The 27,500-nt window shown below is 39.6% G+C and overlaps 1 protein-coding gene across 1 annotated transcript in view; it reads right to left on the bottom strand.

The window, feature by feature from the left end:
• LOC133634058 (alpha-1,6-mannosylglycoprotein 6-beta-N-acetylglucosaminyltransferase B-like) overlaps positions 1-27,500 on the bottom strand; it is a 274,128-nt gene that overhangs the window by 219,902 nt on the left and 26,726 nt on the right. The window contains 1 exon segment of the mRNA XM_062027016.1: positions 16,332-16,444. Within this exon segment, the coding sequence (XP_061883000.1) occupies positions 16,332-16,444 (113 nt within the window).

The following is a 27,500-nucleotide window of genomic DNA, read 5'->3' as shown; positions in this document are numbered from 1 at the left end:
CAATGTTACTTTTCTGAAAGTAATTTTCACAGGAGGCAGTAAGCAATAACAATGTAATTATCATGTTAAAGTTGAACCAAAATTAAAAAATTTTAAAGAAAGTGGGCTCATTTCTTCTTTCTATCTTGTCACCTTTCACTGTCTCTAAGCTTTAGTATTTGTTGAAAATAAGAATTTGTTTAAGTTTCCTTCTACGAAACAAGTCTGTAGTATTTAAACTGAAATTATAATTTTTATGGCGTCAAGTGTTTTTTTCCCCATTCATTTATTTTCTAAAATCGTCAAGAAAATTATTGGGCGGTACTTGGAAAGTTTCCTCTCTTTTAAGGGGTCCGTGGTCCAAGAAGTATGAGAACCCCCGCATTGAATTGTTGCAGTATTGTCAGATAAAGCTTACCAATACAGGTTGTCATGTAATACATTTAAAATACCAACCATTATCAGTAAATGTCTACAAACAAAGGGCAAGATGTGTGGCGGTGTCTGACAGGCGTACAATGTAATTGCTGTTGTCGTCGCAGTGTTATTAACTGGCCTGCAGACTGCTGATGCGCACTTGTAGCGCAACTCTCCAGCTGACATGGGCAGCTCAAAACAAAGATCCTTTTAATCTGTGTTCATTTTACAAACATCAGTTTGGTTGTTTAATCCGAAATTAGAGTGTGTGGTGTGTCTTGCGGTTTACTCAATGGTTACTTGGTTATCTGCCAAATACATCTGTCCAGTAGTCAGCACTATGTTCTCACGCCATCATCCATCACTCTCAGCTCTTCTGATGTGTGGCCGTGGCTGATTATTGTTCAATGTATAGAAGAATACCGGAGCCATTTTTGGCAGTCATTGAGTTATTAGCCTTCTAAAATACATTCTGCTTCAAAGCTACCACAAAAAACTAATGTGGACAATTAAACTTCAACTACTAAGCCATGGTATATTGACTGAAGCCTTTTTGAAGCTATTTCAACAATTATTTGACAAGAATAGCAGAAAACGGTTTAGCGCACTTAGATTACAAAGACAATATCACTTATTAATACTACACATTTTATCCAGTATGAGCATTTTAAGTTCAGTGGGGAAGGGAGATGGAAATATACATCCAATATTTTAGTAATTGAGTAATCCAGTGGTTCTCAAACCTTTTTCACCAAGTACCACCTCAGAAAAAACTTGGCTCTCCAAGTATCACCATAATGAACAACATTTGAAATACAGTAGCGTAGTAGGCCTAAGTATTCAGAAAAAATAAGACAGAGTGTCACAGTTCAATTAAATGTGGAACAGAGGAACCCAAGGATGCAGATGGATTAGTGAGTAAATAGTTATTTACTTAACAAAAGAAGCGATCACAACCATGTTCCAAAAATAGAATATAACAAAAAGCAACGGTGCTAAAAAGAGAACACAAAAAGAGCACCGTGACAAAAAGAACAAATGCTAATATACAAACTAACCAAACTTGGGTCGGAGTTGCAAGACGTGCAAACTATCAACGTACATACCAAGCTGGATGGCACTGGAAATAGCCAAGATGGTACTTAGCAAAAATACAAGGAGCATAGGAGTCTTCATACGATCAGAGTCAAGGAGTGGAATAGCCGAGTGCCATCCAGCCGACCAGGTGCTGCTAAAGTAGTTCTGGTGAGATTAGACACAGCTGTGCACGTCTTACAGCTCCGCCCACAGGAAAACACAGGAACTCTGAGGAAGACAAAAAGTAAGAGCCAGGTCTGCTGCACCAACAAGGGAAAACTAAGCGTACAAACCACAAGGTGGCAGCAGGCGGTGACAGTATTCCCCCCCTAATCAACGGACGCCACCTGGCGGACCTCCTGGTTTACCGGGAAATCTATGATAAAAATCAGAAATTAGGGATTTATCAATAATAAGGGAACGTGAAATCCAAGAGCGATCCTCTGTGGGGTAACCCTCCCAGTCGATCAGAAACTGTACCCCCCTGCCTCGCCTCCTAGCGTCCAGAATGGTGTTGACAGTGAAGGCTGGATGACCCTCCACTTGCTGAGGAGCAGGGGGAGACACAGGTGGAGGACTAAGGTCGCTCGACTCGACGGGCTTTAGGCGGGAAACATGGTAGACAGGATATGATTTGAAGGACTTGGGTACCTTGAGTCGAGCTGTGACGGGAGTTATCATCCGCTCCACCTCGTATGGTCCGATGAATCTAGGTGCCAGTTTCTTCGACTCTCCTGATAGTGTAATGTCTTTTGATGATAACCAAACCCTCTGGCCGGGTTTGTAGTCGGGAGATGGTCTGCAATGGCGATTAGCCATGGTCTGGTTCCGTTTGGCTGTCCGCGACAAGGCAGCACGGGTATGTACGTTGATAGTTTGCACGTCTTGCAACTCCGACCCAAGTTTAGTTAGTTTGTATATTAGCTTTTGTTCTTTTTGTCACAGTGCTCTTTTTGTGTTCTCTTTTTAGCACCGTCGCTTTTTGTTATATTCTATTTTTGGATCATTGTTGTGATCGCTTCTTTTGTTAAGTAAATAACTATTTACTCACTAATCCATCTGCATCCTTGGGTTCCTCTGTTCCACATTTAATTGAACTGTGACAGAATGGGGTTCGGCACCTACAAACTTTGACACAGAGGTTTTATTTAATATGTTTAATATTTTTGGCCACTGTAACATTACACGCAGTTTGAACATTAACGCTGTGTTTGATATATTAAAATAAACTCCTGTGCTTAAATCAAGGGATTTTTTTTTTTAGCATACCACAGTTTGAGAATGGAGTAATTTATTGCTTATTTTGTTAATTTTTTTGAGTTATAGTCAAGTCAAGTCAACTTTATTTATATAGCACGTTTACGACAACTTTTAAATTGAACCAAAGTGCTTTACAGGTTAAAAAAGCATAGAGCAAAAAACAAAAACAAAACACAAAACAACAAACAAAGAACGTAAACAATGAATGAGCTGAACAAGATAGTGCAAAAACAATACCGTAAAAGGGGTTTAAATAAAAAGTAAAAATTTGCTCAATAAAAAAAAAAAATAATAATAATAAAAGTGCGACAAATTGAAAAATACAACTAAAGTGAAGGGGATAGGATAACCTTATGTGTATTCCAAGGGAAACAAACATTTTTGTTCTGCTTTCCATAACCTTCATTACTTTTTTTCTAAAAGATACACGTCACCATTGACATTGCACTTTTAACATGTGTGCAATAACAAGAACAAACCTCCACTGTTCGCCACCACACAGATCACGACACCCACAAACCACCGCTCTCAAGTGTGCCTCGTTGTAGCGGCCGTGCGGAAACTATGTCCGCATATTTCAAGTTCCGTGCACTGTATGCAATCATTTATAATAATGCAATAAATAAATGCAATCAAAAGTTCGCTTACAATGGAACCTATGGGAGCTGATCAATTCTGCCTATTAAGCTCTTAAAAAAAACATCCAAACACCTCCATTGAGGTTTTACATACATGATATAAGTATATATGTAATGTAGTAACGGGCACATTTATAATAACATTTAATATTTAAGTATTTTGATCATTTTAAGCATACGCAGCGCATCACAACGTTTGCTTTTTTTCCCCACTACATCACTGATTATTACTCAGTGCAGACTTAATGAGAGCCAAGAAACATAATAAAACATCACTTACTGTTTAATGTCTGCAGTCATTAGGATGCCGACTGATAGACTCTTGTTTTATTCGTTGAGAAGAAGAATGACTCATAATTTTTCCTAAGAAAATCAGGCATCTTTTCATGTCGTTCTCGCCAATTCCCATCAAAATTGGCTCTGAAAGTGTAACAACTTGTCGGAATACGTCCTCATCCTTCTATCAAGGTGCATCATTTATGTATGAACTTTCACGAGCAAGGAAACAATGCATCAGTCGATCATGTCAACATACGCACACACGGAAGTGATCACGTCGCCGCTATAAATAGTGTGTCTGCGTTAGCGCTTTTGATAACAATATCACTAATACTTGATTAATATTCAAGTCACGAAATGTAAATGGAGCATTGTTAGCGCTTTTCAGATGGTTATTTATTGGGTTTTATGGGCGGAATAGAGAACCTCCCATCGGGTCCGTTGTAAGCAGACTTTAAACATTTGTTTAATTACAAGATATAATTTTTTTTTAAATCCATCCACTGTCATGTCTTTCATAAGATTGTGAACAATAAGCAAAATTCCCCCCAAAAAGTACAGTTCCCCATTTAAAGTGTGACTTTTAAAGCTTTGTTAGTTACATACAAAATACTAAACAGTCTTATCTTGTGGGTTGTATTGTGCCCAAGGGCACCAGAGTGTTTTCTATTCGGGCTCCAGTAGGGCTGGGCGATATATCGATATACTCGATATGTCGCGGGTTTGTCTCTGTGCGATATAGAAAATGACTATATCGTGATATTCGAGTATACGTTCTCACGCAGTTGCTTTTAGCTGTGGGCTCACAGAGACATAAAACAAGCGCACCTTCTTACATACGTCACATACGTATACGCCCTCGCAGAGCGGAGAGGTAGCGGCATGGGTAACGTTATCTGTGGTGCGAATGGTAATACGAGAGAAAGAAGGTGCGAATCTGGTAAAAAATGAAGGAAGAATGGATTTCCAAGAAAAACAGCACGGGGTACATCGTCTGGCGGTGGTTTGGCTTCAAGCGGGAATATGTCGAACATTCAACCGTAATTTGTCAAGTGTGGGGCAAAAGCGCTGCTACAAAAAGTAGCATTACTGCTAATATGTAGCATCATTTGAAAAGTCACCCGCTAGAGAATGAGGAGTGCTTGAAACTCTGCATGTCAACATCTCCGTTCGGTGCCACACCAACAAAATGCCGAGGCAACCATTTCCACATCAACACCGTATGAAAAAAATAGTCAACAACAGAAGGGATAACGTCCGCAGTAACCTACCACATAGCGAAGGACGTACACTATTTGATTTCCTATTATGCAGCTAATTTTTATTTGACAGTTATTGAAATATCTTGTGTGACATCATGCACAAAAGTGCACTTTATTTGTTTTAAACTATTGTAGTGGCGTTCTGTACAAAAAATGCACTTTAATTTAGTGTTGTTTTGATATGTCATCTTAGTGACATCATGCACAAAAGTGCACTCATAGCTTGTTTTAAAATGTCTCTGACAATCTTGCACTTTCTGAAATGACATGAATGTTTGTGCCACTGCTTAATAACTGTTTAATATATACAGTTTTGGTCAATTGACTTAGTTGTGGTTTCCCTCTCTGCATGGAAGTTTAAAATGAGCATACATTATTGCAGTATGAAAAAGAATGTTTTAATTATTTTATATGCATCAAGTGTTCATTCAAGGCTAAGGCAGAATATCAAGATATATATTGTGTATCGTGACATGGCCTAAATTTATTGAGATATTACAAAAAGGCCATATCGCTCAGCTGTAGGCTCCAGTACTCTGGAATGCCGCGTTGGCAATAGTTAGAGATGCTACTTCAGTTGAAGTATTGAAGTCCCGTCTTAAAACTAATTAATATTAACCCCTTTTTAGACCAGCTGATCAGCTGCTTTTCTGCTCTCTCCCCAATGTCTTGCCGGGACAGGATAGCAGGTGGCCACGGAGAATTTATGGAGAGGTTCAAGTCTAGATGAAGTGCCAGCTGATCCGAGTTTTGACCCCGGGTGGTTTACTCTTCAATGCACAGCTGTGGGCTGACCTCACTGAACCCACAAGAACACCCCTCCACCCCCCTCATTATTATCTGTTGGCTTCCCGATGGATTATCTATCAATTTAACAATTCAATAATTATACCCACTCAACATCCATTGCAGCCCATCACGCTTGAAAGTGGGTCCCTACATCTGTCTCCCATTCTCAACGTTTTCTGCTTTTCCCCACAGTTGGGGGTCCCTTGAGTTTTTCCTTGTCCAGATCTGGTTTTAGATCAGGTGATGTCATTGAGAGTTTGTATAGCCCTTTAAGGCACTTAATATGAAATACATTTTGACTGATTAATCGACTTTAAAGAAAAAAATGCATACAGTTGATACTCGGAACATTGTCATTTCAAAACCATTACTGTGGAGATACAAGGCTTTCAATAACAAGGCACCGATATCAAATAAGGCCATGATTCCGCAGAACACGACAATGCCAATCTGCACTCTACAAGCCAATTAACATTGTGGAACATGGTTTTTATTGTTTCAATGCAGATGGACTCCCGTTACAGCTCATTTCATTAGCATAGCTGTTATTGTTAGCATTTTAATCAAAACTCATTAGCACTTTCTATTAGCCCGCAGTCATTCCAGAGCTGATGTACTGCTTATAAGTACCATGTTGACATTTATGATAAAGAATCAGTGTAGAGACGCCGCAAGGTATTTTTTACCGTCACTCCAATCCATCCTGACTAGCTCTGTTATGTTGCAGTCATTCAAAATATGTGATAGAATTGGATATTATTCGGTGGACAGCGGGCTTCACTCACACATAGAAATATCACGCATACTTTACGTATGGACTGTATTCATCCATCCATAAACACACAAACTTGCAGAAAAAAGGCAAACGATTTCCAACACACAGCAAACTATTAGATTGTCAGGTCTTGCATGGTGAGGTTACCCGGAATCACACACACACACACACACACACACACACACACACACACACACACACACACACACACACACACACACACACACACACACACACACACACACACACACACACACACACACACACACACACACACACACACACACACACACACACACACACACACACACACACACACACACACACACACACACACAGAGAGAGAGAGAGAGAGAGAGAGAGAGAGAAATGCCCTGAAGCTATGAGTGCACTGATAAAGTGCACTCCCAGAGTGACTGGCAATGCACCTTACACCAGCGACGTGTAGAAGATTGTCATGCCACATTTGTTCTACATGAAGTGATGGGGAGGAAACATAACTGCAGGGAATTTGCGATAGAGAAGAACTGCCAGCTAGGAAAAATTTAAAAAAGACATGAAAGCAGGCTACAGATTAAGGCCGCATGATGTGCTTGATTTGCAACTAACATGGTGATGTTATGGGAAAACAAACCTAAACATCAAGTGTAAACTTTTGGTAGAGGTCCTCTTAGGACATAAATCAGCATGGCTTTAGGGGACTCGCATGAGTCTTACTCTGACTAATGTGACCAAGGCTGAAAACGCACACAGGACTGAGTTTCGGCAGTTCTAGTTTTAAGCAGGTCAACATGTCCCAACACAATGTCCACCTCTTTCATAAAACGACAGCGTTTCCGGTTTCATCTTTGAGCTGTAGGCCCATAGCTCCAAAATAATAATAAAAAGTACGATGAAAATATACAATGATATTTTTTTTCTCAGGGACGCACAATGAGTTATAAAGAAAGCCCCAGGTCTTCCATCTAGAACAAACATTGTTCCAAGAGGCAAGCTGAGGCTAAAAAGGCGTCGTTATTTTAATAAAAAGACAGCATAGTGTGAACAAGGTCCATAGGGAGAGTCTTTGATCAAGCCAACATTTCCCTTGTGTCACATTCATCTGAATCTGGAGATAAATTGTACCTTTTATGGGGGCTTCTTTTCATCCGTGGACTTTGTAGAAAAGCAAATGATCATCCTGAAATCACAGATGTGCACAAAAGCACAGAGCCACAATCTGTTTTACATGCATAGGCGCCGATCTACATTTCAGCCAGTGGGTGCTCGGTGTGTGTGTGTATTAGTGTTGTCCCGATACCCATATTTTGGTACCGGTACCAAAAATATTTTGGTACTTTTTGGTACTATTCTAAATAAAGGGTACCACAAAAAATGTCATTATTGGCTTTATTTTAACAAAAAAATCGTACGGTACATTAAACATATGTTTATTATTGCAATTTAGTCCTTAAATAAAAGAGTGAACATACAAGACAACTTGCCTTTTAGTAGTAAGTAAACAAACAAAGACTCCTAATTTAGCTGCTGGCGTATGCAGTAACATATTGTGTCATTTATCATTCTACTATTTTGTCAAAATTATTAAGGACAAGTGGTAGAAAATGAATTATTAATCTACTTGTTCATTTACTGTTAATATCTGCTTACTTTCTCTTTTAACATGTTCTATCTACACTTCTGTTAAAATGTAATCACTTATTCTTCTTTTGTTTGATACTTTACATTAGTTTTGGATGATACCACAAATTTAGGTATCAATCCGATACCAAGTCGTTACAGGATCATACATTGGTCATATTCAAAGTCCTCATGTGTCCAGGGACGTATTTCCTGAGTTTATGAACATAATATAAATTTCAAAAAAAACAAAAGAAGATTTTGTGATGTTAAAAAATATAAATGTAGTGGTATCGACTAGATACGCTATTGTACATGGTATCATTACAGTGGATGTTAGGTGTAGAACCACCAATGGTGTTTGTTTATATTGTAGCGTCCCGGGAGAGTTGTTGCTGCAGGGAATTCTGGGAATTAGTTCTGTAGTGTTTATGTTGTGTTGCGGTGCAAATATTCTTCCAAAATGTGTTTGTCGTTGTTGTTTAGTGTGGTTTCACTATATGGCACATATTTATGACAGTGTTGGCATTGTTCATACTGCCACCCTTAGTGTGACATGTATGGCTGTTGGGTAAGTATGGCTTTCATTCGCTCATGTGCAGTGTGTTCAAGGTCCAGATGAATGTGTCATTAGCTTATTATCGGGCACAATGAAATCTTGATTAGGCTTTGTTAATTATAGACTACATGAATTGTAACTTATTTAATAGGTAAAACGGACCAAATATTCTACAAAATTAACAACATAGTTAGCTTTTTCTAAAATTATTGGTAATATTGAATGTTGCCATCAATCCCACGTGGGTGCTCGGCATTGCTTCGGGGCCCGAGCATCCACGGGATCGGCGCCTATGTTTACATGTGCACCTCCTTCCCTACAGCATCGCCACTGAAGCTCTAACTCTGTCAGCTCACGGACATTTGACGAGTTTGAGAGTTGCGGAGGACAGACAGGGATTTGAGAAGATAGAAGCCGATAATCCAAGAAAGAGAGAGGTGGCATTGGGAGGCAGCTAGTTCTCAAACAACTGCGAGACTTCATGGAGAAGCTCCCGCTAAAGGCCTACTAAAACCCACTACTACCGACCACGCAGTCTGATAGTTTATATATCAATGATGAAATCTTAACATTGCAACACATGCCAATTCGGCCGGGTTAACTTATAAAGTGCAATCTTAAATTTCCCGCTAAACTTCCGTTTGAAAACGTTTATGTATGATGACGTATGTGTGTAACGTCAATCGTTGAAACGGAAGTATTCGGCCCCATTGAATCCAATACAAAAAGCTCTGTTTTCATCTCAAAATTCCACAGTATTCTGGACATCTGTGTTGGTGAATCTTTTGCAATTTGTTTAATGAACAATAAAGTCGCTCACTGGAACGCAGGTGAGCACGGGTGTTGATGAGCAGATGAGGGCTGGCGTAGGTGGATAGCTAATGTTTTTAGCATAGCTCTGTGAGGTCCCGTTGCTAAGTTAGCTTCAATGGCTTCGTCAGCATTGTTAAGCTTCGCCAGCCTGGAAAGCATTAACCGTGTATTTACATGTCCATGGTTTAATAGTATTGTTGATTTTCTGTCTATCCTTCTAGTCGGGGGTTTATTTCTTTTGTTTCTATCTGCATTTAAGCCCGATGTGCTATCACGTTAGCTTCGTAGCTAAAGAGCTTCGCCGATGTATTGTCGTGGACATAAAAGTCACTGTGAATGTCCATTTCGCGGTCTTGACTCTCATTTTCAAGAGGATATAGTATCCGAGGTGGTTTAAAATACAAATCCGTGATCCACAATAGAAAAAGGAGAGAGTGTGGAATCCAATGAACCCTTGTACCTAAGTTATGGTCAGAGCGAAAAAAGATACGTCCTGCACTACACTCTAGTCCTTCACTCTCAGGTTCCTCATAAACGAATCTTTCATCCTCGCTCAAATTAATGGGGTAATCGTCGCTTTCTCGACCCGAATCGCTCTCGCTGCATTGTAAACAATGGGGAAATGTGAGGAGCCTTTCAACCTGTGACGTCACGCTATTTCCGGTATAGGCAAGACTTTTTTTATCAGCGACCAAAAGTTGCAAACTTTATCGTCGATGTTCTCTACTAAATCCTTTCAGCAAAAATATAGTAATATCGCCAAATTATCAAGTATGACACATAGAATGGATCTGCTATCCCCGTTTAAATAAAAAAAATTCATTTCAGTAGGCCTTTAATATATGCTCATTTTAACTTTCATGCAGAGAGGGAAATCGCAACTAAGTCAATTTACCAAAACTGTATTTATTAAACAGTTATTAAGCAGTGGCACAAATATTCATGTAATTTCAAAACAGAAAGTGCAAGATTGTCAGAGACATTTTAAAACAAGCTATTAGTGCACTTTTGTGCACGATGTCACTAAGATGACATATCAAAACAACACTAAATTAAAGTGCCTTTTTTTGTACAGAACGCCACTACAATAGTTTAAAACAAATAAAGTGCACTTTTGTGCATGATGTCACACAAGATATTTCAATAACTATCAAATAAAAATTAGCTGCATAATAGGAAATCGCTATGTGGTAGGTTCCTGCGGACGTTATCTCCTTCTGTTGTAGACTATTTTTTTAATACGGTGTTGATGCCGAAGTGGATGCTTCAGCATTTTGTGGCTGTGGCACCGAACGGAGATGTTGACATGCAGAGTTTCAAACACTCTTCATTCTCTAGCGGGTGACTTTTTAAACGATGCTACAAATTAGCAGTAATGCTACCTTTTGTAGCAACGCTTTTGCCTCATACTTGACATATTACGGTCGTCTGTTCAAAATCTTCCCGCTTGAAGCCAAACCACCGCCAGACGATGGACCCCGTGCTGTTTTTCTTGGGAATTTATTTTTCTTCCTTCATTTGTTACCAGATTCGCACCTTCTTTCTCGTATTACCACTCGCACCGCACCGCTAGCATCACAGCTAATGTTACCCATGCCGTTACCTCTCTGCTCCGCGAGGGCGTATGACGTTGCACGCGCGACAGTATGTGACGTATGTAAGAAGGTGCGCTTGTTTTACGTCTCTGTGAGAAGGAGAGACAAGAAAGAGTGAGAAAAGCCTGTAGTGTAATGCCCGCAGCTAAAAGCAACTGCGTGAGAACGTATACTCGACTATCACAATATAGTCATTTTCTATATCGCACAAAGACAAACCCGCGATATATCGAGTGTATTCGATATATCGCCCGGCCCTACTTTATTGCATTATATATTACTTGGTTTCATGTTCATCTTGCTATCTGTTTTTGTTTTTTTAAATATGAGTAATATATTGTATAGTGATGCTGCCAGTGTAAACATATAAATTCAATGCAATGTTATGTGCATTATTAGAGGAAAAATAAAGGTCATCAGAAAAATCATTGTTTATGTCAACTATTTTCCCTGAAAGGCGCAAAAAAGTGTTTCATATGATAACTCCATTGATCAAACAAATTAATCAATAGGCTACTCTATTACTAAAAATATCGATAGCTGCAAGCCTTATATGGAATATGTATTTTTTGAGATGACTGAGGCTGTATGGTTTTAGCAATCAGATCCTGCTAATTTTCTACAAAGCTGTCTTAGAGAGCCTAATCAGATATGTAATCCGTGCGTGCTTTGGCAACCTAACAGTACAACTGACAAACAGATTTGCTAACATGCATGAAAGAGCAATGAAGATAATTGGTATGAAACATTTTGAGTCCGTGGATAATTTGTATAACCAAGATAATGTGTTTTTATCTGATTTTCTGGAATATTTTTTACCTCTGTTTTAAATTATATGTTTTAGTCTGTCCCTTGCCTGTACTTTTCTGATTTTAAATGTTTTTTGTTTGTGATGTACAGCCCTTTGTTTTTCAACTGTGGTTGTTCTTAAAGGGCTTCATAAACAAAGTTGGTATGGTATGGTAACTCGTCAGTTATGATAAAAAGTGACAGAAATCTCCTCAGACTCTTTTTGCAACTCAACGCTAAGAAAACGGAAATGCTGATTATCGGTCCTGCTAGACACCGACATCTATTTAATAATACCACCTTAACATTTGACAACCAAACAATTACACTAGGCGACTCGGTAAAGAATCTGGGTATTATCTTCGACCCAACTCTCTCGTTTGAGTCACACATTAAGAGTGTTACTAAAACGGCCTTCTTCAATCTCCGTAATATCGCTAAAATTTGTTCCATTTTGTCCACTAGCAACGCTGAGATCATTATTCATGCGTTCGTTACGTCTTGTCTCGATTACTGTAACGTATTATTTTCGGGTCCCCCTATGTCTAGCATTAAAAGATTACAGTTGGTAAAAAATGCGACTGTTAGACTTTTGACAAGAACAAGAAAGTTTGATCATATTACGCCTATACTGGCTCACTTGCACTGGCTTCCTGTGCACTTAAGATGCGACTTTAAGGTTTTACTACTTACGTATAAAATACTACACGGTCTAGCTCCAGCCTATCTTGCCGATTGTATTGTACCATATGTCCCGGCAAGAAATCTGCGTTCAAAGAACTCCGGCTTATTAGTGATTCCCAAAGCCCAAAAAAAGTCTGCGGGCTATAGAGCGTTTTCTATTCGGGCTCCAGTACTATGGAATGCCCTCCCGGTAACAGTTAGAGATGCTACCTCAGTAGAAGCATTTAAGTCCCATCTTAAAACTCATTTGTATACTCTAGCCTTTAAATAGACCCCCTTATAAGACCAGTTGATCTGCCGGTTCTTTTCTTTTCTACTCTGCTCCCCTCTCCCTTGTGGAGGGGGAGTTGCATAGGTCCGGTGGCCATGGATGAAGTGCTGGCTGTCCAGAGTCGGGACCCGGGGTGGACCGCTAGCCTGTGCATCGGTTGGGGACATCTCTGCGCTGCTGACCCGTCTCCGCTCGGGACGGTTTCCTGCTGGCCCCACTATGGACTGGACTTTCGCTGATATGTTGGATCCACTATGGACTGGACTTTCACAATATTATGTCAGACCCACTCAACATCCATTGCTTTCGGTCTCCCCTAGAGGGGGGGGGGGGGTTACCCACATATGCGGTCCTCTCCAAGGTTTCTCATAGTCATTCACATCGACATCCCACTGGGGTGAGTTTTTCCTTGCCCTTATGTGGGCTCTGTACTGAGGATGTCGTTGTGGCTTGTGCAGCCCTTTGAGACACTTGTGATTTAGGGCTATACAAATAAACATTGATTGATTGATTGATTGATTGACTCCTCCAGAAAACAAACTTCCTCCGTCACGGAGAAAACTTTGTATACCAAAGTGCAAAACAAACCGTCTAAAATGATCATTTGTCCCAGCTTCTATCAAACTGTTGAACAATGTAAAAAAAATAAGTGAAATAGAGCAAACGTGCAATAAACACAAGCATTTGGCAATTTTCTAGCACTTTAAATTGTCCAATGTCTCAGTTTGTAGGACTAAAAACCAGAAGTTTTGCTTATGTTTTTATGTGACTCTCTGCCCTTATGATGCAATAATGTAACACCAACCCCAAGACAAATTTCCCTAACAGCACAATAGAGTTAACCCTGACCTGAAATGATAATAGGAATTTAGACCGCTAAAAGATCATCAAACATGGGAAAGTTGACACCTAATCTGGACGCAAGGAAAAAAAAGTCAGTGGAAAAACTGAAATATCTCCTGGGCTTACAGCAAAAAACACAAGCAAACATAAGTCATAAATCAGTGTTTTAGGGAACTTGACACTGAAAAGCCAAGAAAAAGGTCAGAATGACCTGTTCTTTTTTTGTATTACATGGAAGATGTGCCGAACAGGACATGCAAACACACTGAATGTGTGTGAGACGTTGCAGGAGGTGAGCGGGAGCTTAATGAAAGGACCAGTTGTTTTGCTCGGCTGATTTGCAGCGAGCAGATGGATTGGCCTCTGGGTCTCGGCGGTCTAAATCTTGTCCCACATTGCTGCCATCAACCCCTTTAACAGCGGTTTCCTGCCAGCTCATCACAAACGCGGATAAACACACACATGGAATGGGAAGGGAGTCACAGAACAGTGTGATTGAACTGCACAGGGGCATGCATAAAAGGGTGAAGCGGCGGGGCGTACGCACAGACATCTACCCACCATGCACAGACTAAGCCACATGTTTTCCTAAACTAGACTACCAGCAAACGTGTAAACCTGTCCTATGGGGAAAGCGCGGCTGGACAACATACAATTTTAATGAGCTCGCTCCAAATTTCTTCCCTGGCTGCGCAGCGTGAGCGGATGATTAATCGAGATCACAAACACTCGCACATACAGCACATTCTTATCTTTAATTTACACAAACCGGCTTTAGAAGTTGCCTGGAAAACAGTAATCACTCCCCCTGTGTCATTGTCTCGCTCACGCACGTACAGGATATAAACACTGCATCAAGATTTTTAATAGGCTCTTGTACTCTCACACCAGCTCAAGTACACAATCATTGTTATTCATCAAACACATGGTCAACACTACCTCCAAACATGCTTCTGTCCCAGTCATATTAACAAACAACCAAACCAATTAGCCTAACATCCATGTTTTGGGATTTTGGAAGAACCCATACAAGAATATCAATGGGGAGTGAGAGCTTGGAAGACTTTCAGTACAGTGGCACATCCATTTATGAATGCCTCTATTTGCGAACTTTTCGGTTAACAAACCTTTACATCGCACCAAATATGACTGTGTGCGAACTAGTGTTATCCCGATACCAATATCTTGGTACCGGTACAAAAATTATTTTGATACTTTGATACTTTTTTAAATAAAGGGACCACAAAAATTGTATTATTGGCTTTATTTTAACAAAAAATCTTAGGGTACAATAGGGATGTCCCGATCCGATATTTGGATCGGATCGGCTGCCGATATTTGCCAAAAAATGCGTATCGGCAAGGCATGGGAAAATGCCGATCCAGATCCAGTTTTTAAAACAATACCGGTCTGTGTTTTCCAACGCACCGGTTTAAATAATACATTCCACTTTTCTGCTGCTCCCTAATTTCCGTTCCGCATTTTCCAGCACATCTTCAACACATCCACAGGTCTGTGTCCTAACCGTTAAGACGGCCATGTGAATTAAAAGTTAACGGTAAAAATGTCAGCTGTCTCTGTGCGATATAGAAAATGACTCTATCGTGATATTCGAGTATACGTTCTCACGCAGTTGCTTTTAGTTGCTGGCATTACACGACAGGCTCTTCCCACTCCTTCTTGTGTCTGCTTCTCACAGACAGCAAGCGCACCTTCTTACACACGTCACGTCATACGTCACATACGTATACGCACTCTCACAGCAGAGAGGTAGTAGCATGGCTAACGTTAGCTGTGATGCTAACGTAGCCGTGTGAGCGGTAATAATGAAGGAATAATTAATTAATTCCCAAGAAAAACAGCAGGGGGTCCATCGTCTGGCGGTGGTTTGGCTTCAAGCGGGAATATGTCGAACAGACAACCGTAATTTGTCAAGTGTGGGGCAAAAGCGTTGCTATAAAAAGTAGCATTACTGCTAATATGTAGCATCATTTGAAAAGTTCCCTGCTAGAAAATGAAGAGTGTTTGAAACTCCGCACGTCAACATCTCCATTGTGTATTATTCAAACTCACCTAATTCAGCTGGCTAGTTGTTATCAAGAGTACTAAAACCCTTTTCAACATGAATCTGACAACTAAGTAGGCTAAATAACTTTAAACTTTAATACATGCTCGGCCAGTATCGGCCAGTATCGATATCGGATCGGAAGTGCAAAAACAACATCGGTATCGGATCGGAAGTGCAAAAACCTGGATCGGGACATCCCTAGGGTACAATAAACATGTTTCTTATTGCATGTTTGTCCTTAAATAAAATAGTGAACAAGACAACTTGTCCTTTATAAGTAAGTAATATAAGCAACCCCCTCTCACACTGTTGTCTTTTGTAGTTTTTACCAAAAATGTTCATCTCAATCGAAAATCAAGTTTTCATTGAAAATAATTGGGATTTTAATTTAGGAAAATTGTGAAAGCCTGTCAGAGGGGCATCCAAAAATTGTGTCCCCGACTAAGGTAAAACAATTGAGGACTACCGGGTTAATAGTAACTTGAAAATAGCCATACTATAGGTGTGAATGTGAGTGAATGGTTGTCAAATGTGCATCTTCAGAACTAGCCTGAGGGAACACACACAAACACACATGCACTCACACACACACACAAAAAGCACATTTAGTTACCTTCTGTATGAATGGTGAAGGGGGAATCCTCCAGTCTCTTGGCTGAGAATTGCCCCCCTAGAGAAGTCATTAGAAAGCACAGACTGAAGAAGCCTATTCCCACCACAAATATCCTGCAACACAGAGTAGAAGGGAAGGCGGGAAGTGTTAAAAGGGGGGAATTGAGTTAGTCATTTTATATGTGAAAGCGGAATGGGAAAATATGTTGGGGTAAGCATTTTGTAAAAACGAGGAGACAAGTGAGGCAGGCAAATGCTAGTGTGTAAGTGGTGAGAAAAAAGACAAAAACAGGCAGATTGTTATGGGTTAGGTTTGCAAGGCAACGACTGACACTATTAAAAGGTGTTGTTTTCACCATGCACAGGTGGGATTTTATGACAGTCTCAGACTTTTCTTCTAATACAATGATTTCTCATTTTATATGGTAATACTAGTATTATTGTTGTCAAAATGTCCTGATATTGTCATGATTGTTGTTAAATTACTTTCTCGTATCCTTCTGTATTATACCATCATTACCATTGGCAATATATCGTGATATTATATCGATCATTATTGTTGACACTGTATTGTTGGCAAATAGGATTGCAGGATTAATCCACATCGAAGTTTTAACGTAACCACAAGAGGATGTGGGGGTTTTTTCGCCGCCGTCACCATCATTTGAGTGACAGACATGTTCGCCAATCAGAATGGTTGAAGCTCACGTTTCTTCGTCTCTCCCTTCAGACGGGGACAAATAAGTCTCACTCTGTGAATCGCTCTCAGCACCTGAGCGCGTTTATTCAACAGTAGAATTAACTCAACGCCCTCTGTTCAGTCATCCACAGTCTTTCGGTGGCAGCTTCACACACTCGCGACTCGCTAGCGAGAAGTTCAGCAAAGTAACAAAAATTAAGAGGGAAAAAAAAAAAAGACTTCAAAGCCAAATTCAATTCAAATCGGATTGGCCCATTAACACGGACGGACGAGCAAGATTGCCGTGATGGCAAAAAAAAAAAAAAAAAAAAAAGACAACCCGACCTAGGTTTTACAACTGGAACAGAAAATGCACTTTAAGATGTTTAAGATCAGAATCAGCAAGTACTTTATTAATCCCCAAGGGGAAATTAAGATTTTAAGCACAAGCACATTCAAGAGCAGACAAACATTACAGGGAGACAGAACAGGGGAGTTTAAAAAAATAAAAATAAAAAAAATTATATATATATATATATATATTAGGTTATTTACCTTAAAATTAGAGTACCTCGGTAAACAATTCTACAGTAATGAGAAAAAAATGTAAAATGGTTACTTGCATTGTTGTTATGTATTAAGAGTACATTAAATTATAAATTATAATGACTGTATATATTTTTTTTATAGTTTAAGAGAATTATGTAGACAAAAGCTCTGAGTCTGTCTGCATAAAGCCAAATCTTTTTTTTAAAAGTAAACTATTGCATATTGTTTTTAATATGTGGCACATTGAGACACGAATACGTTGATTGAGAGTCTAAAAGTATGTCTTCCTGTTTTTTTTCCACAGTTTTATGCATTTATATGTGTTAAATATAAAACTTTCAATCAAAATGCGTTGCAATTTTGGAGAGAAAACTCACGCTCGTCTTTTTTCTCACGGTCTTTGCCCTATTAGCAAACACCGTGAGTTACTCTGCAATTTGTTCCTACGCCTATCTCAAAGTACGAGTACTAATTTAGAACGCGAGACCGGACCAACAAATTCAGAGCTCAAAGCACACGAACGATTCTTTCTAACACAAAACTAGGGCAATAAAGGGCTCTAAAACACAATCTTGACAGTATCAAAAGTGCATTGCATAAAATATGCGATTAGTAAAACACAGCTATAGACTTTCTTGTGAGCAAGTGTGCATAAACTTATATTTCATCTGGCTTTGTGGAACAAAGCTGGTAGATGAAATGCTTCTAAATCTCAGGAGAATAAAATACGTGTGTGTGTGTGTGTGTAGACAGCCAAGAGAGATTCAGATGTTTGACTTAAAAGAGTGTAACATCAGGTCTTTTGTATCCTTGTAAATCCTGACCGAGTTAAGCTACTGTTGTCAGAGTGAAGGGATAAAAAGGTTATCTTAGTATACCTAAGAGTCTTCAGGGAACTAAACGGTGAAACATGTGCCTGGTTCTTATCCACTGGACAAAACAGCAATCAGCCTTCATGAGTTACGACGAGACGAGTCCCGGTATAAAACCAAGAGAGAACATTTTTGCGACCCTTTGTGCAGGAGTAGTTCACTTCAAGGACACGTGTGTGACAACTGTTGCTTTTCACTTCAAAACCAATTTCAGCAGCACGCCTGAAAGCTGGCAGATTTATAAGTGCGTTGATGGTAGGGTTGTACGGTATAATGGTATTAGTATAGTACCGCGATACTAATGAATCATATTCGGTACTATACCGCCTCTGAAAAGTACCGGTCCGCCACCCCCCGCTCCCCCGTCGTCACGTCATGTCATTACTGGTTTACGAGCAGAGGAGCATGTTCGGCAGTGCACAATCACGGAGTACTTACAAGCAGACACAGTGTGTAGACAGAAAAGATAGAACGGACGCATTTAGACTTAAAAACTAACGATAAAGGTGAAGTTATAACACTGAAACGCCCACCAGAAGAGGTGCTTTAAGACATGGCAAGCTAGCTAGTGGCTAAAGTCCAGCCGCAGTCGGCAGTGTTTTAGCTACTTCTAAATCACTAATCCTCGCCTCCATGCTGACAAATAAAGTAAGTTTCTTACAAGTATCATCCCTGCAGGACCATCCATCCATCAATCCATTTTCTACCGCTTGTCCCTTTCTGGGGTCGCGGGAGCCTATCTCAGCTGCATTCAGGCGGAAGGCGAGGTACACCCTGGACAAGTTGCCACCTCATCACAGCCCTGCAGGACCAGGAATAGCTAAACATGCTTCACTACACACCTTAGCTCACCGGCGTCAAAATGTAAACAAACGCCATTGGTGGATCTACACCTGACATCCACTGTAATGATACCAAAGTACAGGAACCTATCTAGTCGATACTACTATGGTTGCGTCAATATTTTTTGCCATCACATCTTCTTTCGTTTTTAAAAAATGTATATTATGTTTGTAAACTCAGGAAATATGTCCATGGAGACATGTGGACTTTGAATATGACCAATGTATGATGATCCTGTAACGACTTGGTATCGGATTGATACCCAAATGTGTGGTATCATCCAAAACTAATGTAAAGCATCCAAACAACAGAAGAATAAATGATTATTACATTTTAACTGTAGTGTAGATAGAACATGTTAAAAGAGAAGTAAGCAGATATTAACAGTAAATGAACAAGTTGAATAATAATTAATTTTCTACCACTTGTCCCTCATAATATTGACAAAATAATAGAATGGAAACTGACACAATATGTTACTGCATACGTCAGCAGCTAAATTAGGAGCCTCTGTTTGCTTACTTACTAATAAAAGACAAGTTGTCCTGTTTGTTCACTATTTTATTTAAGAACAAACTTGCAATAAGAAACATGTTTAATGTACCGTAAGATTTTTTGTTAAAATAAAGCCAATAATGCAATTTTTTGTGGTCCCCTTTGTTTAGAAAAGTACCAAAATGATGTTGGTACCGGTCCCAAAATATTGGTATCGAGACAACACTAGTTTATGATGATATATGTTGTATAAAAAAATTAATCAGAACTATAAATGATTTAAGACCCCCCTAATGTGTCTTGAAGATTGGACAAATAAATGAATAGAACAAAAGAATGAATGATTAATTACTGTTACTTTCCTTTTAAACCAGGCGAGAGGTGCTTGTTTAACGTCCAGTGTGAGAACCAAAGTCGCACCGGTCATGCATAACAACAGAAACTCTAAATATTGATGTGGCTTGAAAGTGACGGAATACCGGCACTGGGAGCAAGGTGGGTGAAGTGTCTTGCCCAAGCATGCAGATACAACGGCCGTGACTCGGACGAACCTGGAACCCTAAAGTTGCTGGCAAGGCCGCTCTACCGTTGAGCCACGCCGTCCCAGTGAGGATCAGTATACTTTTCATCACCTTACCACCTGACGGCATATTAACTTCATCAAACATGACAGAGATGTCCGTGACAACAGCCAATCAGAGTTGACCTTTTCCCGCTCAAGGTACCGCAGAGGTAAACAGAATGAACAAACTCTGCGCTAAACGCGTGGCTGAGGGCAGAGAAATAAATGTCAGCCGTGACTTCGAGCTATATCCTTCGCACGTGAGGCTATTGTTGAAAATAAAAGCTAACTCAACGTCAGCTGTGTGGCGGCGGATAGGGTCGTCAGAATTAGGTGGAGCAAACCAAGCCGATGTACAAAGTATGTGCAACACAACAAATAGGGTTAATCAGCAGCTCACCACTGCTACCAGCAAACGAAACGTATTAGCAATTGCTAATTAGCCACTGGACTGATATTAGTGGTCTACATAACATGTAATAGTGGTTCTTTGGTCAAATGTTGCAATGATTATGGTTTACAGACCATCGTCAAGCCGCTTTCTGACCGTCTCTTCTGGATGTACTGTTTTTTGGGCGGTTTTTATTTACTTCGACAGTGTCTTCTCCTTGTCATCTTTGTTGTAGTCTTAGTGCTTCCATATCAAGATTACTGATAGAAATAAGTTAAAACTATACGCTACTTTGTATTATAAATGGCACCAGCGGAGGATGCATGTGCATGTGGGAGCCAGTCAACAAGAATGAGCTTATTGACTACGCCATCTGACTACAATGGCGGACTCCCGCTAAGCTCTTTGGGTAAATCTACCATACATGGAGATAATCGCTGACGTCACAACTGGGGAAAACGTAACAAATTGGACAAATTCCAAACGGCTTGTTTGGAGGAAGCATAAAGGAGGGCAAGATTGTTTTATAAATATCTCTGCCAGGCCTCCATGGTTTGATTTAACATTTTCAGAACTAATGCAGAATCCAAAAAGCACAAATAAAAGTAGTTTTTCTTTTCTGTATTGTATTTTCTGTATTATAAAAATAGTTCACTGTTTTATTTCATATTTTTCTATATTTGTTTAATTATTGAATAAAAACTGTAAATACTCTTCTGTGTTCATCCTTTTCAATGTGTGTTATCATTCAGTATGTCAACAAAATGTTGAACTCATCCATAGTTTATTTAGTGTTTAATACAGATGCTTTAAAACTGCCATTTTAATATCAATTTGGAAAAACAAAACATTTTATACGAGATCGGATGAGATGTAAAAATGTATTGTGATCCTTTGCTGAACCACATCGAGAGGTTTCTCTTCTCTGCATCTTAACAGCGGTTGTTTTGCCACACAATACTGCATTGCTAGCGAGGGGGATTCCATCCTAACGCCTGCTGTTGGGTTGGCAAAGGTGTCGCTCCATTGCATCTGTTTTGCATCACAATAGGGGGGAACCATTCTTGTCTGGGCATGGTCCCCTCCTACTGAGGATAAATAGTTTGGGTTTTGCCACCAAGCGCTCAGAATAAATATGACCAATCTGAGTCTGTGAGCATGAACAGTTGAAGCCTGCCCAGATGACGTGCAAAACGTCTTCTAAGACAAACTGAACAGTCTAGTTGCCATCGAAGAAATGCTCTGAGAATACCTGGTTTAGCTATGGTTGATAAGGTTCCCTTGTATTCCCTTTATTTGGAAAAAATAAGATCTTTATTTTCACATGTACAATGTATGTACAGCAAAATGTGACCCATCCTTTCTTGAGGAGAAATAAGCAGCCATAGTGTGGCGCCCAGGGACCGCATCTGACTCGTGGTTAAGCTTCTTTGGAGGTGAAGCTTCCCTGTGTGGTCAACACAGAAGGCAATGTGGGTGTAATGTCCTGCTCAAGGACACAACAGCAGCGACTGAGATGGAGGAAGCGGGAGTCAAACTGGGACTTTCCCTGACTGGAAAACCCGCTCTGACCCCTAAACAAAGCTGTCCCGACACTGTAACCTGCCTGGATCCGCTCACTTCACGAACCTGGGTCCACAACGCTGTTACCTGCCGGGTAACAGCGTTGTCCAGCGCGACTCTTAAGGCGTCAGGGAGTGAGGTTTACCAATGTTCTACTGCAGTCACACTACGGAAAGCCCTCGTTTATGACTGTTAATTGGTTCCATGTAGGGATGATGTTTGATAAGAAATTATCGAGTTCGAGCCTATTATCGAATCCTCTTATCAAACCGATTCCTTATCGATTCTGTTATCGAGTCCAGATAGGTTGTTGTATATGGAAAAAAACACAATATTTGGTTAAACAAAAGCTCACTTTTATTATATAAGAAAAAAATAAAATCTAATAAATAAATAAATATTGACTGTTACCTCCCTAAAAAAATAAAATAAAATAAATAAATATTGACTGTTGTTACCCAAAGTATATCAAGTGGGATTTTTCAGAAAAACAAATATATACAGTAACACAAAAACAACCTGTCTCTGTGATCACTATAGGTGTATAAATAATAATAGTGTTAAATAAAATCAGTCCTTTGGGCACAAAACTGAAAATAATACAGCTCTCCAAAAAGTGCACTTCTGCTGCTATTTGACATAACTGTTTGTTATGATGCTTTGACATTTTTGCACTTTATTTCTTTATTGAAAGAAAATTCTATGAAGAGAAAAGTTGTTTGCAAATGTGGTTACAATGCTAAAAAATTAAAAGTTAAAGCTAAAAAAAGAAATACACTTTATTGAGTTGAATTTCTTTATGTGGGAAAGATGTGATGTTATGAGCTACAGAATATAACAACTACACTACCCAGCATGCAACGGGAGTGGTGAGCATGCGCGGTAGCCCCGAAAAGTGTTGTTGCATGTGCCACCCGGCAGCTAAGAATGAGGTTATGAGCACGCTGTGAAAGTAAACGTCAAGAACTCAGCCAACACGCCTCGTCTGCATTACCGTAATTTCCGGACTATAAGCCGCTACTTTTCCCCCTCGTTCTGGTCCCTGCGGCTTATACAAGGGTGCGGCTTATTTACGGCCTGTTCTTCTCCGACACCGACGAAGAGGATTTCGGTGGTTTTAGTACGCAGGAGGAAGACGATGACACAATGATTAAAGACTGACTTTTCATATACCGGTAGGCTGGTTATTTTGATAACGTACAGGGGAGCACTTTGTATTACTTTGCACCGTTGTATTATTTGTACTCTGCACGAATGCTGTTCGCCATGTCAAAGATGTGAAAGTTTGATTGAATGATTGAAAGATTTACTGTTAATAAATGGGACGCTTTGCATTCCCAAACAGTCATCTCTGTCCCGACAATCCCCTCCGTGGTAGCAGGAACCCCTATATACTACGGTAATTACACATCAAAACCCTGCGGCTTATAGTCGGGTGCGGCTTATATATGGAGCAATCTGTATTCTCCCTTAAATTTAGCTGGTGCGGCTTATAGTCAGGTGCGGCTTATAGTCCGGAAATTACGGTATTTATAATTAGACAGACAACACATATACAGTGTGATTTTGTTTTGTTTACAAGGAAAGAAAAACAAAAGTTAAAAAAGGGAGATATGTTGTATATATATATGTATGTGCTGCGGTTGCTTTAAGAACGTTGCGACAGCTGCCGTAAAGGAGGTGCGTTGCTAGCCTGGTTGCTATGTTTCCGGTTGGTCGCAAAAGTGTTCGTCATGTGTTTGTACCCTGCTCAAATCTCTCAGTTATTCATTGGATTATACCTTTTGTTTTGAACTTTATTACACCTTGGAGCGCTTTTTCCGGTCTATTGTTTTTCCTACTTTTGCTATCTGCGCCTAATGACTGAGCTACCTGACGTCATTTCTTGTGATGTCCCACGGAGCATTTCCGGTCAGGACGGGATTCGTTCCCAGGGATTCGAATAAAGAACCAACTCTTTTCTTTACTATAGTGGTCTCGATAACGGGTACCGGTTCTCAAAAAGGGATTAGAGTCCAAGGACTCGGTTCTTTTCTTATCGAACAACCGGGAAAATCGGTTTCAAGAATCATCCCTAGTTCCATGCCTGACCGTAAATTAATTTCGGCAACGTAGGATATTAGGGGTGTGGGAAAAAATCGATTCGAATTCGAATCGCGATTCTCACGTTGTGCGATTCAGAATCGATTCTAGTTTTTAAAAAATCTATTTTTTATTTATTTATTTATTTTTTAATATTATTATTTTTTATTTTTTTAAATTAATCAATCCAACAAAAAAATACACAGCAATACCATAACAATGCAATCCAATTGCAAAACCAAACCCGGCCCAGCAACACTCTAACACTGCAATAAACAGAGCAATTGAGAGGAGACACAAACACTACACAGAACAAACCAAAAGTCGCGAAACAAAAATGAATATTATCAACAACAGTATCAATATTAGATACAATTTCAACATAGCAGTGATTAAAAATCCCTCATTGACATTATCATTAGACATTTATTAAAAAAAATTAAAAAAGAACAATAGTGTCACAGTGGCTTACACTTGCATCGCATCTCATAAACTTGACAACACACTGTGTCCAATATTTTCACAAAGATAAAATAAGTCATATTTTTGGTTCATTTAATAGTTAAAACAAATGTACATTATTGCAATCAGTTGATAAAACATTGTCCTTTACAATTATAAAAGCTTTTTACAAAAATCCACTACTCTGCTTGCATGTCAGCAGACTGGGGTAGATCCTGCTGAAATCTATGTATTGAATGAATAGAGAATCCTTTTGAATCTTGGCAAAAATCTTAGCCACACGATTATGAAATGTAATAGGAAAATTAATTCATGCTGACCAAACTGGCTTCATGGAAGGTCGACAATCTTCAGACAATACAAGGAAATTGTTTAATGTTATTTACTATGCTAGAAGTCTCCCTTATCCCACAGCAGTATGTACTGTTGATGCGGAGAAGGCATTCGACCGCATAAACTGCTCATTTATGTTTTGCACATTACGTAAATTTGGATTTGGAGATAATTTTATACAATGGATTAAGATGCTTTATACAAGGCCCATGGCATCAGTCAAAACCAATAATCATATTTCAGAACCTTTTTCGTTAAAAAGAGGAGTAAAACAGGGATGTCCTGCATCTGGATTATTATTTAATTTGGTTATTGAACCCTTAGCTGCAAAAATAAGAAGTGAAAATAATATTCATGTTATAAAAATTGGCTCTCAGTATCATAAGCTATCGATGTATTGTAACGATATAATTCTCTACCTGTCGCATGTTAACTCCTCTCTACACTATACCAATAATGTCATCACTGAATATGGCTGTTTATCAGGGTGTAAAGTCAATTGGGACAAATGTGAAATATTACCACTTAACACTGCAAGAAATCACAAGTTCAGAACTCCAAAATTGGGTTTGGTTTTGAAATTGTATTGCATTATTATGGTATTGTTATGTATTGTTTTCATTTAAAAATTAAAAAAAAAAAAAAAAAAAAAAAATCGTTTTTGAATCGAGAATCGTGTTGAATTGAAAAAAAGAAAGAAAAGATTTTGAATCGAATCGTGACCCCAAGAATCGATTCTGAATCGAATCGTGGGACACCCAAAGATTCCCAGCCCTATAGGATATATTAATCATAAATTGAATATTTGTCAAAAGACAGCCTCAACCGAATGAGTCTTATCTTTAAAAATAGAAACATCTCAAACGACACCAAACTCAGAGTCCTCAAAAAGTATGCATGGTCTGTCTTACTTTACGGCTGTGAATACTGGACTTTAAACAATCAACAACTGAGAAAATTAGAGGCAACTGAAATGTGGTTCTTCAGAAAAATACTCCGCACATCATGGACTGAAAAGAAAAGTAATGAAGGCAAGGGCAAAAACAAGAAGATCTCTAATTGCAACGATTCGAAATAGGCAGCTGAAATTCTTCGGACATATCATTAGAAAAGACAGCTTAGAAAAACTGACGTTAACAGGAAAACTAGTAGGAAAGAAAGCTCCAAGTCGACAATGAACAACATATATCAACAGCCTAATACATTTTATCAGAAATATCAATAATATAGCACTCATACATAGAGCGGACGACAGAGAAGACTGGAGAGCCCTGATCATCCATGCCTGCAAAAAGGCCTGATACCCCATGATGCAACTACGGTGTTAGCTTTCACTGTTATGCTGATGACACTCAACTCTACATGCCCCTAAAGCTGACCAACACGCCGGATTGTAGTCAGCTGGAGGCATGTCTTAATGAAATTAAACAACGGATGTCCGCTAACTTTTTGCAACTCAACGCTAAGAAAACGGAAATGCTGATTATCGGTCCTGCTCAACACCGATATCTATTTAATAATACCACCTTAACATTTGACAACCAAACAATTAAACAAGGCGACTCGGTAAAGAATCTGGGTATTATCTTCGACCCAACTCTCTCGTTTGAGTCACACATCAAGAGTGTTACTAAAACGGCCTTCTTTCATCTCCGTAATATCGCTAAAATTTGTTCCATTTTGTCCACAAGCGATGCTGAGATCATTATCCATGCGTTCGTTACATCTCGTCTCGATTACTGTAACGTTTTATTTTCGGGCCTCCCTATGTCTAGCATTAAAAGATTACAGTTGGTACAAAATGCGGCTGCTAGACTTTTGACAAAAACAAGAAAGTTTGATCATATTACGCCTATACTGGCTCACTTGCACTGGCTTCCTGTGCACCTAAGATGTGACTTTAAGGTTTTACTACTTACGTATAAAATACTACACGGTCAAGCTCCTGCCTATCTTGCCGATTGTATTGTACCATATGTCCCGGCAAGAAATCTGCGTTCAAAGAACTCCGGCTTATTAGTGATTCCCAGAGCCCAAAAAAGTCTGCGGGCTATAGAGCGTTTTCTATTCGGGCTCCAATACTATGGAATGCCCTCCCGGTAAAAGTTAGAGATGCTACCTCAGTAGAAGCATTTAAGTCTCATCCCCAACCCGGGGTGGACCGCTAGCCTGTGCATCGGATGGGGACATCTCTACGCTGCTGACCCGTCTCCACTCGGGATGGTTCCTGCTGGCCCCACTATGGACTGGACTTTCGTTGATGTGTTGGACTTTCACAATATTATGTCAGACCCACTCGACATCCATTGCTTTCGGTCTCCCCTAGAGGGGGGGGGGGG

This window comes from Entelurus aequoreus, linkage group LG18, assembly GCF_033978785.1.
Source record: "Entelurus aequoreus isolate RoL-2023_Sb linkage group LG18, RoL_Eaeq_v1.1, whole genome shotgun sequence".
NCBI lineage: Eukaryota > Metazoa > Chordata > Actinopteri > Syngnathiformes > Syngnathidae > Entelurus > Entelurus aequoreus.
This window is presented reverse-complemented; position numbering and strand designations above follow the sequence as displayed.